Source organism: Microcebus murinus, chromosome 1 (assembly GCF_040939455.1).
Source record: "Microcebus murinus isolate Inina chromosome 1, M.murinus_Inina_mat1.0, whole genome shotgun sequence".
Classification (NCBI taxonomy): domain Eukaryota; kingdom Metazoa; phylum Chordata; class Mammalia; order Primates; family Cheirogaleidae; genus Microcebus; species Microcebus murinus.
In genome coordinates, this window is record NC_134104.1 from 53,006,491 (window position 1) to 53,019,956 (window position 13,466).

Sequence of the window (13,466 nt, forward strand, 5' to 3'; positions counted from 1 at the left end):
ATGATCATAAACAAGATTTGAAAAAGTGGGGCTCTGTCTGCATTCTGTGACCTATTTTTCTGAACCTCTGAGTGGCAGCTGCCATTTTGACATGTTTTTCATTTTCTTTTGGCAACAAAACTTCAATTTTGTTGACCTTAAAATTCTTATTTCTTGACAGGTGCCCATCAAAACCTCCCCTCAAAATTTCCTACAACATTTCTAACTGCTTCAAGCTTGTCAGGACATTTTTGCTTAGTCTAGCTATCTTTTAAACTTCATTTTGATAACTCATCTCAATAAAAAGTACTAGAGAGGCCTTGTGCTTATTTATAATTTGGACATGGCTTATGGAGTCATTCAAGTCTCTGAATGCACAAACTCATGTATTTCCTAACAAACATATATATATATATATGTTATTTTATATTCTGATAATGTCTTCATGTGCTCAGCCATCTACATTTAATGAAAAGCTGTCTTCTGTTTTTTTTTCTGGCAAATTTCAAACATCTGTGGAACTACCTAATGCATAGGCATGGACTTTCTGGGCGATCTTGGACAATCTTGTTATAGCTGCCTATTATATAGATCTAAAGAATGGAGAACATTGTAATGCAGATCACTTTTAAAAATATTATAATAACTAGAAATTGTGAAGTGGTTTGGATTTATTAGCCTAAGTTTTTACTATTTTAGAGATGTCACTGGTGCATTTAGGATGTACCTTAACTCTTTTAAACCATGAAATAATCACTCAACATGTACTACAGGCTCCCCCCTGAAGCCGGATACAACCTTCCTGGGTGCCTGCCTGTCTTCTCTGTCCTTCTTCCTCAGCTGCCTACAGACTTGTATGTGTAGAGCCACAGACCTGAGGCAGGAAGCCCTTAGATAGCTGGTATCCCATTGGGTGGGTTTGGTTTGGGTTTCTCTTCTTGATAAGCTGTTCTGAGAGGTACTCTTTCTGTGCTAACCACAGAATTCCTGCATTTTTACCTGAGTCATTCTTGCTGAGTTTGACCTAATTACTGAACACCATTACTGTTCTGGAATTGCACTGTATGGATCAGCCAGGATGTAGGCATCCTCTGTCTTTCTTTCCTCATCCTCTACAATGTTTTTGTTCTCAGAAGAGGATATTTGCTCCTAATTTTTTAGTCCTGAGACTGTTTTTCTCTCTAATGTCTTCTGTATGCTCCAGTTGTGGGCATCTGCTTTGCCATATTCCAAGGTCTTTCTCAGGAAACCTGTGTAGTCCCCTCTTGAGCCTGGGGCTTCTGCCCTCCTGACCAGCTTCCCTCTTTCAGGACTGAAGGTCAACCCCTCAAGGCCACCCCACACCTGGGCCCTCTTCTCTTGAACTGTCTTAGGTGTCTAAACCTTCCTGAATGTCTGGATTAAGCTCTTTAGCAGTCTCCTGCCCGTATGTTCCATTTAGTTCTAGGAAGAAACTTTCTGATTCCTTGTTGTCCTTTGGTCCTTTCATAAACCTGAGACTACTGTTCCCTTGAAGTCTTGGTCTGTGGATATCCAGGCCTGCTTCATAGAACATGTCACCCTGCTAACATTAATATAATAGATAGCTGTTGAACAAAGAGTTCTCTGGCCAAGTAAATTTAGAAAAACTTATTGATAAAAAGATTATTCCAGTTTTCTTTTTGTAAGACTTACCTAAACTTTTAATATACTAATATGCAACTATAGAAGTGAAAATACTATATAGTTTTTCCAGATATATTTGTTGAAGTAGCATTTCTTTTCTAAGAGTTTCTTAAAGGCCCAGTGTTCCATGGAACATAGTATCAAAATGCTTTTAAAGATTAGACCAGAGAATCTCCATGGTCTCATTTATAGAGTTTTATAGGCTATAATTCAATGATTCATAAGAAATATTTTTGAAGAAAGAATTGAAGTGGAAAAATCTGTTAATGTTTAGCCAACTCCGTCCAAAGAATAAAGAAGACTGTATTTTGTTTACCAGCGAGTTGTTTTCTATACTGGAACAAGGAAAAAGTACAAGACTCTACCATTGTTTTATTTATTCATTCATTGTTGAGAATATTTATTGAGACCTATAATGTGCCAGGCATAATTCTAGGTTCTGGAGTTTTAATGATGAATAAGATCAATTCTATCCCGTATATATGAATTTCTGAAAACATTTTCCAGAATAGCTATATTAAAATAGTATTTTTCTTATGTTTATATATATATATATTAAAATGCACTTCAGAAATCTTGTTAAAATACATATTCCAGTGCTTCACCCTAAATATTCTGATTCAGTAGGGCTCAAGATTTTAAACTAATGCATTTCAAACTCGTGCCACATAGCATATTTCTGTACACCAATATTTAAGAACTTCTGACACTGAGACTCTGGGGTGGTGGTTGAAAACTGGAACTAGTTGCCAGGTGACTCTAAACTGGACAGAGGACTTTTGCTGGCTGGGGTGTGAGATGGCAGGAAGTAAGGCAGGCATCTAGTCTCCCAGTGGGATAGAATTAATTACCTGACCTTTAACGCTTCTCAAAGATCACACCCAGGGGTTGCTTGCTATTCACTTGCTAGTTTAATGTATTTTATTTTGTTTCCATGTGAATTCACTTGTGGGGAGATTCCCGAATTCTCTCCAGAGATAGGCAAGATCCCTCCTAGTTTAATTCATACTTTTATTTATTTATTTTTAAATTAGACTCAGATATTGATTTAAAAAAAAGTCATATACCAGAAAATGGAGGCTTGTGGGATTTTTCTTCCCACGTTACACAACAATTTAAGTCTGCTGTGCTCAGATCAAAACTTTAGAAGCCTCCATCACCACATTTCCTGTTTGTAACTGAACAAAGGACACACAAAAGATTTGAAGAAACAGAAGAGAAGAAAAAAATTGTGAGGTACTGATAAAGACAAGTTTTGCTGACATGCTGCCAACATAACCAAGCAACATTAATCGGAAGAAAAAGTTTGTGGAAGCATTTTTAATACATAAGATTTGCCTATGGCTACATAAGGATTTTTCTGAAAAAAAGAAGCATGTCAGGTAAGTGGCACTTTGAATTCTTTTGTTCCATTCCTATGCCTAACATTTCACTTAATTTCTAAGTCCTAACAAAAAGATCCTGAATATTTGGAAAGTAGTTAGTTAGCACAATTATTTTTAAAAGTGTCAGATAACCTTTAGTATAATTAGAATATGTTTTGAATTATATTGAGTACAAGTTGACAATTTTCTCTCAAAAGAAAAAAGTAGGCAGTGTTTTATAATATAAAGTTAGTAGTAACTGTACCATATGTGTGCATTGATAATTATGCCCTTTGAAGTACTTATTTTTAAAGCTTTTGTTGACCATACCTAGTCCTTTTTAGTTTAGATATAAAGCAGGATAGGTGTAATTCTAATTCTACATTCTAATTCTTCAGAGATTAGGCATGATAGTATCTTCCCAGCAGTCAATCCAATTGCCAACGTTTAGAGAGATGACAATTTTGAAAAGGCCAGTGAAAAGTCAATGGCTCGTGCAATGGATCGTGAAGGATGGATCCACATCCATTCACTGTCGTGAATCCACATGGATGGTTCATTTCTCCTATGTTCTTTTTTGTACTTTTTATTCCTTAAATATCTTTTTTCTTGTAAGAAAAAACATGTATATTATGTAAAGTGGGAGAACTGTGAAATATATTTTAAAAATCTTACATATTTTCCATCACCTTAAAAACACAAATTATGTTGTATTTCCTTCCAATTTTTATTTCTATACATCATACATAGTTTGATCTTCATAACTGAAGGAATAATAATGTCCAGAAAATCATATATCCAGCTTTTTTCACTAACATCATAACAATTTATTATAATTTCTGCCAAATTTAATGAATGCACATTAATTTAAATGAATGCACAAAAATGACATCTACTGGGTTATATAGTTTAGTCATTTGTCTATTGGATATTTGTTATATACAGTTTTTTATATTTTAAATGACAGAAAGATGAACAACTCTATAGATTTTTCTGTGTATTAAGGGTTATTATTTTCTTAGGAAAGATTTCTAGAATTGGAATTACTGAATAAGAGTTTATGAACATTTTAAGTCTCATTAGTGCTAAATTGCTTTTCCAAGAGTGATACCAATTCACTCTCATCCTAGCAGTGTTTCCCCTTAACAGGCTGGTATCATTTATAAAAACCTTAACTAATTTCATAAGCATAACATGCTAACTCATCGTTTAATATGCAGTACTTTGATTATAATGAAATTGAACATTTTTGCATGGCTTTTAAAACTTTATAATTCTATAATTTGTGAATTGTCTGATTACATCTTTTCCTTAATTATGTTTATAATGCTTTTTATTCTAATTTGTATGGGCCATTTATAGAGTGAAGATATTATATATTAATATTATAATTTCTGTGAATTTACTTCCAGTGTTTTGTTTGATGAATCTTAAAGTCAATTGATTCCATAAATCACACAGGGAGTGTAAGCTAACATATGATTTTCATACCTCTCATTTTTTCCAGTTCATAAATAGCAAAGAACAAAAACAATTGTTCGAGTTTTGTTAGTGCCTTGCAAGAGATGGACATAGCAGTACTGTGTTCAATTGTCATGAGCTGATAATGATGAGGAACTCAGGAAGGGTGTGGGAAGGCCAAAGGCAGTGAGTTCAACATTCAACTATTTTCAGGACTAATTAATTCTAAATTTGGAAAGTTTGGATCAATTTCCTCCATAACATTTTATAATGCAGATTTCCCCTTCAGGTATAATACAGGAGCTCCTCCATTGCCAATTGAGACCTTTTACTTTCACAAGAGAGATGCAAAGTATTTGCCCTTAAAGACTTATAGATATTAAAAGCTGAAACAGAGCAAAACAAAATTTAATGTGAAAGAAGAAGAGAATTAGATTATATTAATTTTTATATTTACACAGGTAAAATTAAAAAGGAAATACATTTGAACACACAAAAAAGCAAAATTACTTCCAGTTAAGTAAAACAATGTATAAAAACACAAACCTAAATCTTTCCTTTTTTACTACTTAAATGCCTGTATTCACTCCATCATCAATAAATGTGCTGGTATCTTAATTCCTGCCATGTTTCTGCATTTATGGAAAATCAATAATAGCTGAATCAAAGGGTGAAAGCAATTCCTTTGGGTTATCATTAATTCAACTTAAACAATGATTTACAATTTAGTTTGCGCTTTTTTAAAAAAAGGATTCTCATTGTCTTTACCCAATTTTGTCTTCTCTTGTGGCTCAGTCATGTTTTTGAGAACAATGAAAGCCTGTTTTCAGAGAATAAGTAGGACTAACTTATGCGTCATCTTTAAAACTCAAGTAAAAAACAATGTTAACTGAAGGTGAAAGACAACGTTTCTTCATGTAATTTAGGTAATATTTGGCAGTGACTTTAATAAAAGTCAATTCAAAAAATATTGTCACTTAAAGATCACAGCTCTGAGAAACAAATGCCCCACAAATTGCTAGTCAGTAATAGATATCATTATTGGGTACTTTTCTAGGCCTTTTAAATTACATTTGGTTTTCCCGGCATTCCTGAATTAAAAGGAAGAGAGAAAAATATTAATAGACCTTTTCAAAATATTAAAAGAAACATAGTAGTTAAGGTATTTTGTTGGATGAAAGGTTCTACACAACCATGCATCTTCAGAGCATCTACAAAGGTGCTTCTCTAATAAGAAACAATAAGTACTTATATAAAATAGAGTGGCTAAATAGAAATAAAAAGGGGATCATCTACAGCAGGAATTTTGGCAACACTTTAATCCCAGTAGAATTGCTGAAGTTTACCAATCTCAAAGTTTAATTGTAGAAGCAACAAGAAGTCCAGCATTGGAGAAATCATAACATCTTCTCTCAACATCTGCCTCCACCTCATTCCTGTATGTATACTTCCTTCAGTTCAGTAAGTGTTGATTGAGAGGACTCATAAGGTAGTAAGAGGAGGTGGCCCCATGTTATATGAACGAAGATCTGAGCTCCAGTTTTATGATTGGCTCAGTAAAGTTCTGTGATTTGCACACAAGCAGGGAGTGATGACTCAACCTTTGTCTCCACACTGTTTGAAACAGGCATTCCCGGGCCACTATTGCCATTTTCCCTCTCCCATCACCGCCCACTCCCCAACACAAAGCATCATTGCGCAAATAACCCTCTGTTCATGATAGACACCAATTTAAGATCGGCATTTCAGGTTTGGCACTAAAAACAGTATGTTATTTACTTGAGAGCCTGGCATTGATTTGAGAGCCCCCTCCTGTGCTAATATCTGTGATTCTAACGCCTTTTATTGATGGGCTTGGATGGCAGTGGTGGGGATTGTGGGCGTATGATGATGTGCCACGTTCAAAAAAATCACCAAGAATGTGCTTTAACAACAAACCATCACTATGTTAAGAAAAACTCATTTTATAAGTAGACCTATGGAGATCATAATATCACTACTTTTCTTCAAAACTTCTGGATGCCTAAAATAAATATACATGTTCATGGACTGCAAAGAGATGTTCGCTGCTCTGACAGAGTTTACAAGCCAAGGGAGGCCATATACTATAAACATATACACTTATCTCAGTTAAAGAAAGCCTGAAGTAGAAACAAGGCATATTACCTTTTCCTATTAATTGTTTAAGTAAAGGCTTCTGTATAAATCAAACCTGCCATCAGAAAGACATTGTATTTGCTTAGCTGGGTTTCCTCCCAGCACACATGCAATCATGAATTCCAAATACAGTGCCTGCCAATTACTCTTGGCTTTAAGGGAGTTAGAGGTCTTGTAATTAAACCCACTATTAGCCCCTGGCAGTTGGAAGCTAGATAGAAACTTAAATCATGATTTTCCTAGCTGCCATTGCCTCACTAATAATTTTGTGAGGCCTTTGGCTTTTTAATAGTGTAAATAGCTAAATTCAAATTGTGTGGGAGTTCTTTTTAAATTGATAAAAGCTATATAAATGAAAGTAATTACAATTAATGAATGATACTAAAGGTTGCAAGAATTTTTAAGTACTCTATGCATCCAATATTAAAAGAGGCACTGTTTTTAAGAAGTAGATGCAAGAGTATAGAGATATTTATACTGCACATTTAGAATTACTGTGTAAGGGGAGTTATAAATTGTGTGTGTGTGCATGAACATTTATGCAGATCTGCCATTCAAGTTGAAAATTTCCACTATTTAGCTACTTAATATATACTCTTTTCATATGTGTGGTTTTTCTTTTTCTTTATTTTTTTTAAGAGATGAGGCCTTGCAATATTGCCCAGGATGGCTTCACACTCCTGAGCCCAAGGGTTCCTTCCTTGAGGAGTAAATGATAAAACATAGCCCTTAAGGAATGTACAGTGTGGCCCAAGTGTTGCTGACATTATTTCATGAAATTTATTAGGACTTTCCCTAAAGCCTTCTGTGTAACATAGAGGCTTGTGACATTGATTTTGTTGTTTCTTTATGGCTGAGAGCAAAATTATCTTATAGCAGTTAATGGACTAATACAACTATTTTGATTCTCCCTTTACTTGGAAAAGAAATAATGAAACCTCTATTTGAAATATAATTTTTCCAAATGATAGGATGATTTATAGCTAGATTCGGGGCAATTTTTAAATTAAGATTAGGGCTTTCTGTTTACTTCCTTGAAGTATGATGGTATGTCTTACACTATATTTTATTTACCTAAACCATAAGTATTGACTGAGTATATACTAATTGCTAGATGCTGTGGGAAATGGAAAGGAAAAAATACTAAGGGGAAAGGAGATTTTTATTAGTTTTCCCAAGGATGATAAGTGCTAGAGATTTATTATTATTTTCTAGGTATTTATTTGCCCCTCTCCCAGAAAGAAGGATATTAGAAATACATACAACAGTGTAAAAGATAACCAAATAAGTCAGATTAAAGGGACAATAAGGGGCAAGAATACAATTAGTCTGCAAAAATGAGTATCATATAATCATAGAGATTTGCTTAAAGTAGGTTTGTATCAAAGACAGATGATCAATTATAATATTTACATGGGATATAAGAGTAAAAATGTACCAGCTCTTGAGGAGATGCCCAGGTCCTTATACATGAGACACCAAATAATGCATTAAATAATATTTTATAGTCTATACTATCTCTATAATTAGCAAATTCAAATGTGAGTTTTATACAGCTGGGTTTTTTTTTCTTAAAACATGTTTTATTTTGCCCTGATAACAAAGGCGGAAAATATGGAAAATGGAAAAAAGAATAAAAAGAGCAAGAGAGAATTTTAGATTTTATTTTCTGACTACAACCTCAAGTTCAACTCTGTTGTCATTTTAGGGCAGCTTGTATGCTTTAATGGTCAGTGAGATGGAAGCAGTCTTGACATTCTCTTAAGAAATTTTGGAAACATAAATGGGACATTTCCCAGAATAGAAAGTCATCAAAGCCCATTCTACTTTCATTCAGGGGTAGATGCAGGTAGTTTCACACAGGCAGGGTCAAAAAATCCTTCCAAAATCAATTTCACATCCTTTCAACACATGATGATTGAATGATCAAGGACCCAAAGTTATGCCATAGGGATTTCATGCAATAATTCTAGCCTGGACTATGCCCAAAGCAGAGTTATAAGTCCAATTTAGCCAAAGGTAAATTATTAATGCATCCATTAAATGCTTGATTTTAAACAATGCAGCTTTCTGGTCAACTCTATAATAACTTATGTGTAAAATATGTTCTTAAGGAAGTTATACTATATTATGCTACACCATATAATTGTCACTATACTCTATAGAGTCATGTGCCACATAATGATGGTTTGCTCAATGATGAACCATATATATGATGGTGTTCACATAAGATTATAATGGAGCTGATAAATTCCTTTGCCTAGTGACTTCATAGCTGTTGTTGTAATACAATGCATTATTCACATTTGTGGTGATGCTGGTATACACAAACCTACTGTGCTTCCAATTGTATAAAAGTATAACAATTATGTACAGTACATAATACTTGATAATATTATGGGCTTATGCATTTACTATACTTTTTTATTATAATACTTTTCAGTGTACTGTTACTTATTAAACAAAAACAAGTAACTGTAAAAAGCATCAGGAACACTCCTACACTGCTGGTGGGACTGCAAACTAGTTCAACCTCTGTGGAAAGCAATATGGAGATACCTTAAAGCGATACAAGTGAATCTACCATTTGATCCAGCAATCCCATTGCTGGGCATCTACCCAAATGATCCAGTGACACTCTACAAAAAAGACACCTGCACTCGAATGTTTATAGCAGCACAATTCATAATTGCAAGGCTGTGGAAACAGCCCAAGTGCCCATCAATCCAAGAATGGATTAATAAAATGTGGTATATGTATACCATGGAGTACTATTCAGCTCTAAGAAACAATGGTGATATAGCACATCTTATATTTTCCTGGTTAGAGCTGGAACCCATACTACTAAGTGAAGTATCCCAAGAATGGAAAAACAAGCACCAGATATATTCTCCAGAAAACTGGTATTAACTGAGTAGCACCTAAGTGGACACATAGGTGCTACAGTAATAGGGTATTGGGGAGGTGGGAGGGGGGAGGGGGGTGGGTATATACATACATAGTGAGTGAGATGTGCACCATCTGGGGGATGGTCATGATGGAGACTCAGACTTTTGGGGGGAGAGGGGGAAATGGGCATTTATTGAAACCTTAAAATCTGTACCCCCATAATATGCCAAAATAAAAACTAAAAAAAAAAAATACAGAAAAAAAAAAAAAGCATCAGGCAAGTCCTTCAGGAGGTATTTCAGGAGAAGGTATTATTTTCACGGGAGATGACAGCTCCCTGTATGTTAATGCCCCTGAAGATCTTCCAGTGGGATAAGATGTGGAAGTGGAAGATGTGATATTAATGATCCAGACCCTGTGTAGGCCTAGGGAAAAGAGAGTAATAATTAACTCTCCATAATACATTCATGGGGCTGTAAATAGTATGAGAAAAATCTCCCTGTGGCCAGTCTTAACAAAACTGGGTTACTATGATTCCAGAATTATTGTTTTATTTCTACACACACTATCCTATACTACTAAGATTAGTGGAAGGGAACAAGTGGTTTCTGTAAACAAAAATAAAGTGTGATTGTATTAATAATCTGAAGATTAAAGAAAGGGGAAAAGTATAGCAAATTATGATTCTTAGTGATTTGAATATTCTTGATTTTGAACAAAAGTTTTTATAATCAGATACCATTTGTCACCTTTTAATAGCCAGACTAAAAATATCTTCTATTACATAAACATGAAGAATGTGGGAAACGTGCTTTCTTTTGCCCATGCTGAATTCAGGGACTTAATCACCAACCACCACTTTGAAATCTGTAAGAAGTTGCCAATGTTAATTTCCTGGCAGAGGATCTATCTTTCATTATGAATAAATGCAATGGCTTTAACTGTGGCAGTAGCTAGACCAAAACAAATGGGTAAGCAGCTATTATATTATGGGTGTGCTTACTTTTGTTTCCAGGAAATGCTGCATGCCCCTTTTATCTCTGGGGACTTCTAGCCTTCTTGGGTCTGGCTCTGGTCATATCGTTGATCTTCAACATTTCCCACTGTGTGCAAAAGCAGCGACAAGGTAAGACATTTGGACAAATAGCCACCTGGCACCTGCTTGAATGGAGACCGTGGAGTCACTGGAAAAACCTGTGGAAGTAGACAATCTTATAAAATGTCATTCAATAGAAAAATCTTATTTATAGAAAATCTATTTGATGATTATTTTTCACCCTGAGGATTCTCTTAATTTAAGAATGCAATCATATTAGAAATGTTAAAAAAAAAAAAAACACTCCCCAGTTTAGCTTTATTTCTCTCTTTGTTGTAGGGTGTGGAGTTAGAAGGGTTTATCCTAGTGAACAGCCCACGAAATTGTAGTCTATTCTGGAGCAGCCAGATGCATGATGAGATGCATCATGATGATGCATGTGATGCATGATGAGAAAAGGGAAGACTAGCTCCGTAAGATTCCACTCAAGCCTATTTAGTCTTCTCAGGATCAGTGAGCTCCACTCAAGTGCAACAGGCAGAGGTGTGCTCAGAAGGGGACAGGAAAAGCAATAGATGAACCATGGGCTTGTTCTTAAACACTCCCAGGGGCTAGGAGGGCAAGTCAAGAGTATCTGCCACTGTCAGCTTTGCTATTCAACAGGCTAGGCAGCAGTTTGAACCATGTGCCTTTCATTTGCACATGCCGTGATTAAAATAGCATAAAGCCCAGCAACCTTTGTATGCTGTAGGCATCCAACACGTCCATGTTGAATACATGGATGGATGGAAGAATGAGAGTTCAACCATTGTTGGGAGGTGTCGTAATACCAAGAAACTCTTAGGAGTAGGACATTTTAGTAGTAATAAAAGGATAGAAAAGAAGGGGAAATGCATTTTCTTTAACAGATAAAAGGAAATAAAACTAAGTTAACAAAATTAAGTTAGATACATGTGTCCAAGAAAAGTTGCCTTAAGCTAATTTATAACAGTGGTCAGATTGCAGGGAGTGTCCTTGATCCTCTTAGAAATATGTTCTCAAGTGTTGGTGATTCTAATATAAAATATGAAGAAGGTGGCATTATTGTCATGCAGGTTTGAAAAGAAAGATAGGAGGCACTAGAAAATGAAGTGGCATAGCTGAGGTCATACATCTATCCAACATCAAAATCAAGGATAAGTGCCCAGTTTTTCTAATTCTCTGTCCAAAATGGTTTCTATCAGCACATACTGTATTATTGACCAAATATCCTCACCCAGAAACCTAACACTCTTTTAGGATCTATATTACATAATTTTATACCTACGGTGAAGTTTCAGGCAAACAATGCTTTTTATTAGCAATGCTCTCAGCAATTATTTGAAAAATCAAATATATTTTCAAATAAACTTTGTAACAGATATCTCATGATGGACTATTTATAAATCTGACTTATAAAGTTTCCTTCTTTTATAGGAAAATATGAGTTGAGTAGCACTTTTTTATACAATAGTTTAAACTGACTATATTTTAATTTCTTCATTAAGATATTTTATGAATGTAGATGTTCTCACCTGAATGTGAAATAAAGGTGAATTGAGAGCTAGAGAGGTGAAATAATTTAAGGTAGAAACCACAGCAAGAACAAGCATCTCAAATAGTACCTTCCTCTTTCACTAATTTCAACAATACATGAGTGGATTAATAAAATGTGGTATATGCATACCATGAAGTTCTCAGCCACAAAAAACAATGGTGATTTAGCACCTTTTGTGATTATCCTGGATAGAGCTAGAGTCAATTCTACTAAGTGAAATATCACAAGAATGGAAAAACAAGCACCACATGTACTCACCAATCAAATTGGTATTAACTGATCAATACTTATGTGCACATAGATCAGTAACATTCATCGGGTCTCAGGCAGATGGGAGGAGGAGGAAGGAATGGGTATATACACACCTAATGGGTGCAGTGCGCACCATTTGGGGGATGGACATGCTTGAAGCTCTGACTCAGGTGCAGCAAAGGCAACAATGTAACCTAAACATTTGTACCCCATAACATGCTGAAATAAAGAAAACTAAAAAAAAAAAAAGATTTTTGTAAGGCCAGGTAAGGAGTAGACTGACACATTTAACTTGAGCCCCATTGTCTAACTTAAATTTCATCTAGCAAGTGTGACCTATTTACTTTCAACTTAAACAGTCATTTTGTTCAGCCCTATGATTACATAAAGGTGTGGATGTTAACTACTTTTTATCAACATGATCAAGATCAGGACTGGTCTAATTTTACTGACCTATTACTTCTGCCCCAGAAGTATTTGGCTATACCAGTCTTTTACAACTCAATGTGAACAGGCTTTACAATTTTCATTTTTGGTTGGTTGTGCATTGGAATTTATCTATATACATACCAATTTGCCACCATGCCAACTCCTTTGTGGAGTAGCTTGCTTATAATGGTAAGTTGATCACTGCTAAAAGACAATAGCCTAACTCACAAAAGAGTACTTTTTCATTTTGCTTTTTCAGGACAGATTTCTTATTTCAGTTGTATAATTTTACTATTCCAGACATTCCATAAATGATTCTATTGAATAAAAGTAGTGTGTCAGGAAAGGACATTTTTAAAAATAGGAAATAATAAATTACATTTACTGATGTACTTTTCTAAATCAACTTCAATCCCCTCAATTTCTTTTTATTTCAAATTATTAAGGGGGTACAAATGTTTTAGGTTACATGGATCATTTTTGTAATGCTTGAGTCCTGGCTATATGTATGTCCATTACCCAAATAGTGCCCATAGTATCTGTTAGATAGATTTTTGCCCCACCCTCTCCCCCTTCCCCCAATTGCTTTCCATGAGTTTTACTTCCTTCTGTGCACTTGTGTACTCATCAGTTAGTTCCAATTTAATCATAAGTACAT

General features: G+C 34.9%; 1 protein-coding gene across 1 annotated transcript in view; it reads left to right on the top strand.

Moving 5' to 3' along the window:
- The first annotated feature begins 2,811 nt into the window (after positions 1 to 2,811).
- TRAT1 (T cell receptor associated transmembrane adaptor 1) overlaps positions 2,812 to 13,466 on the top strand; it is a 31,708-nt gene continuing 21,053 nt past the window's right edge. The window contains exons 1-2 of the mRNA XM_012777208.2: positions 2,812 to 3,026; positions 10,531 to 10,641. Of these exons, the coding sequence (XP_012632662.1) occupies positions 3,020 to 3,026; positions 10,531 to 10,641 (118 nt within the window). The 5' untranslated portion in view covers positions 2,812 to 3,019. The remainder of the gene's footprint in view (positions 3,027 to 10,530; positions 10,642 to 13,466) is intronic.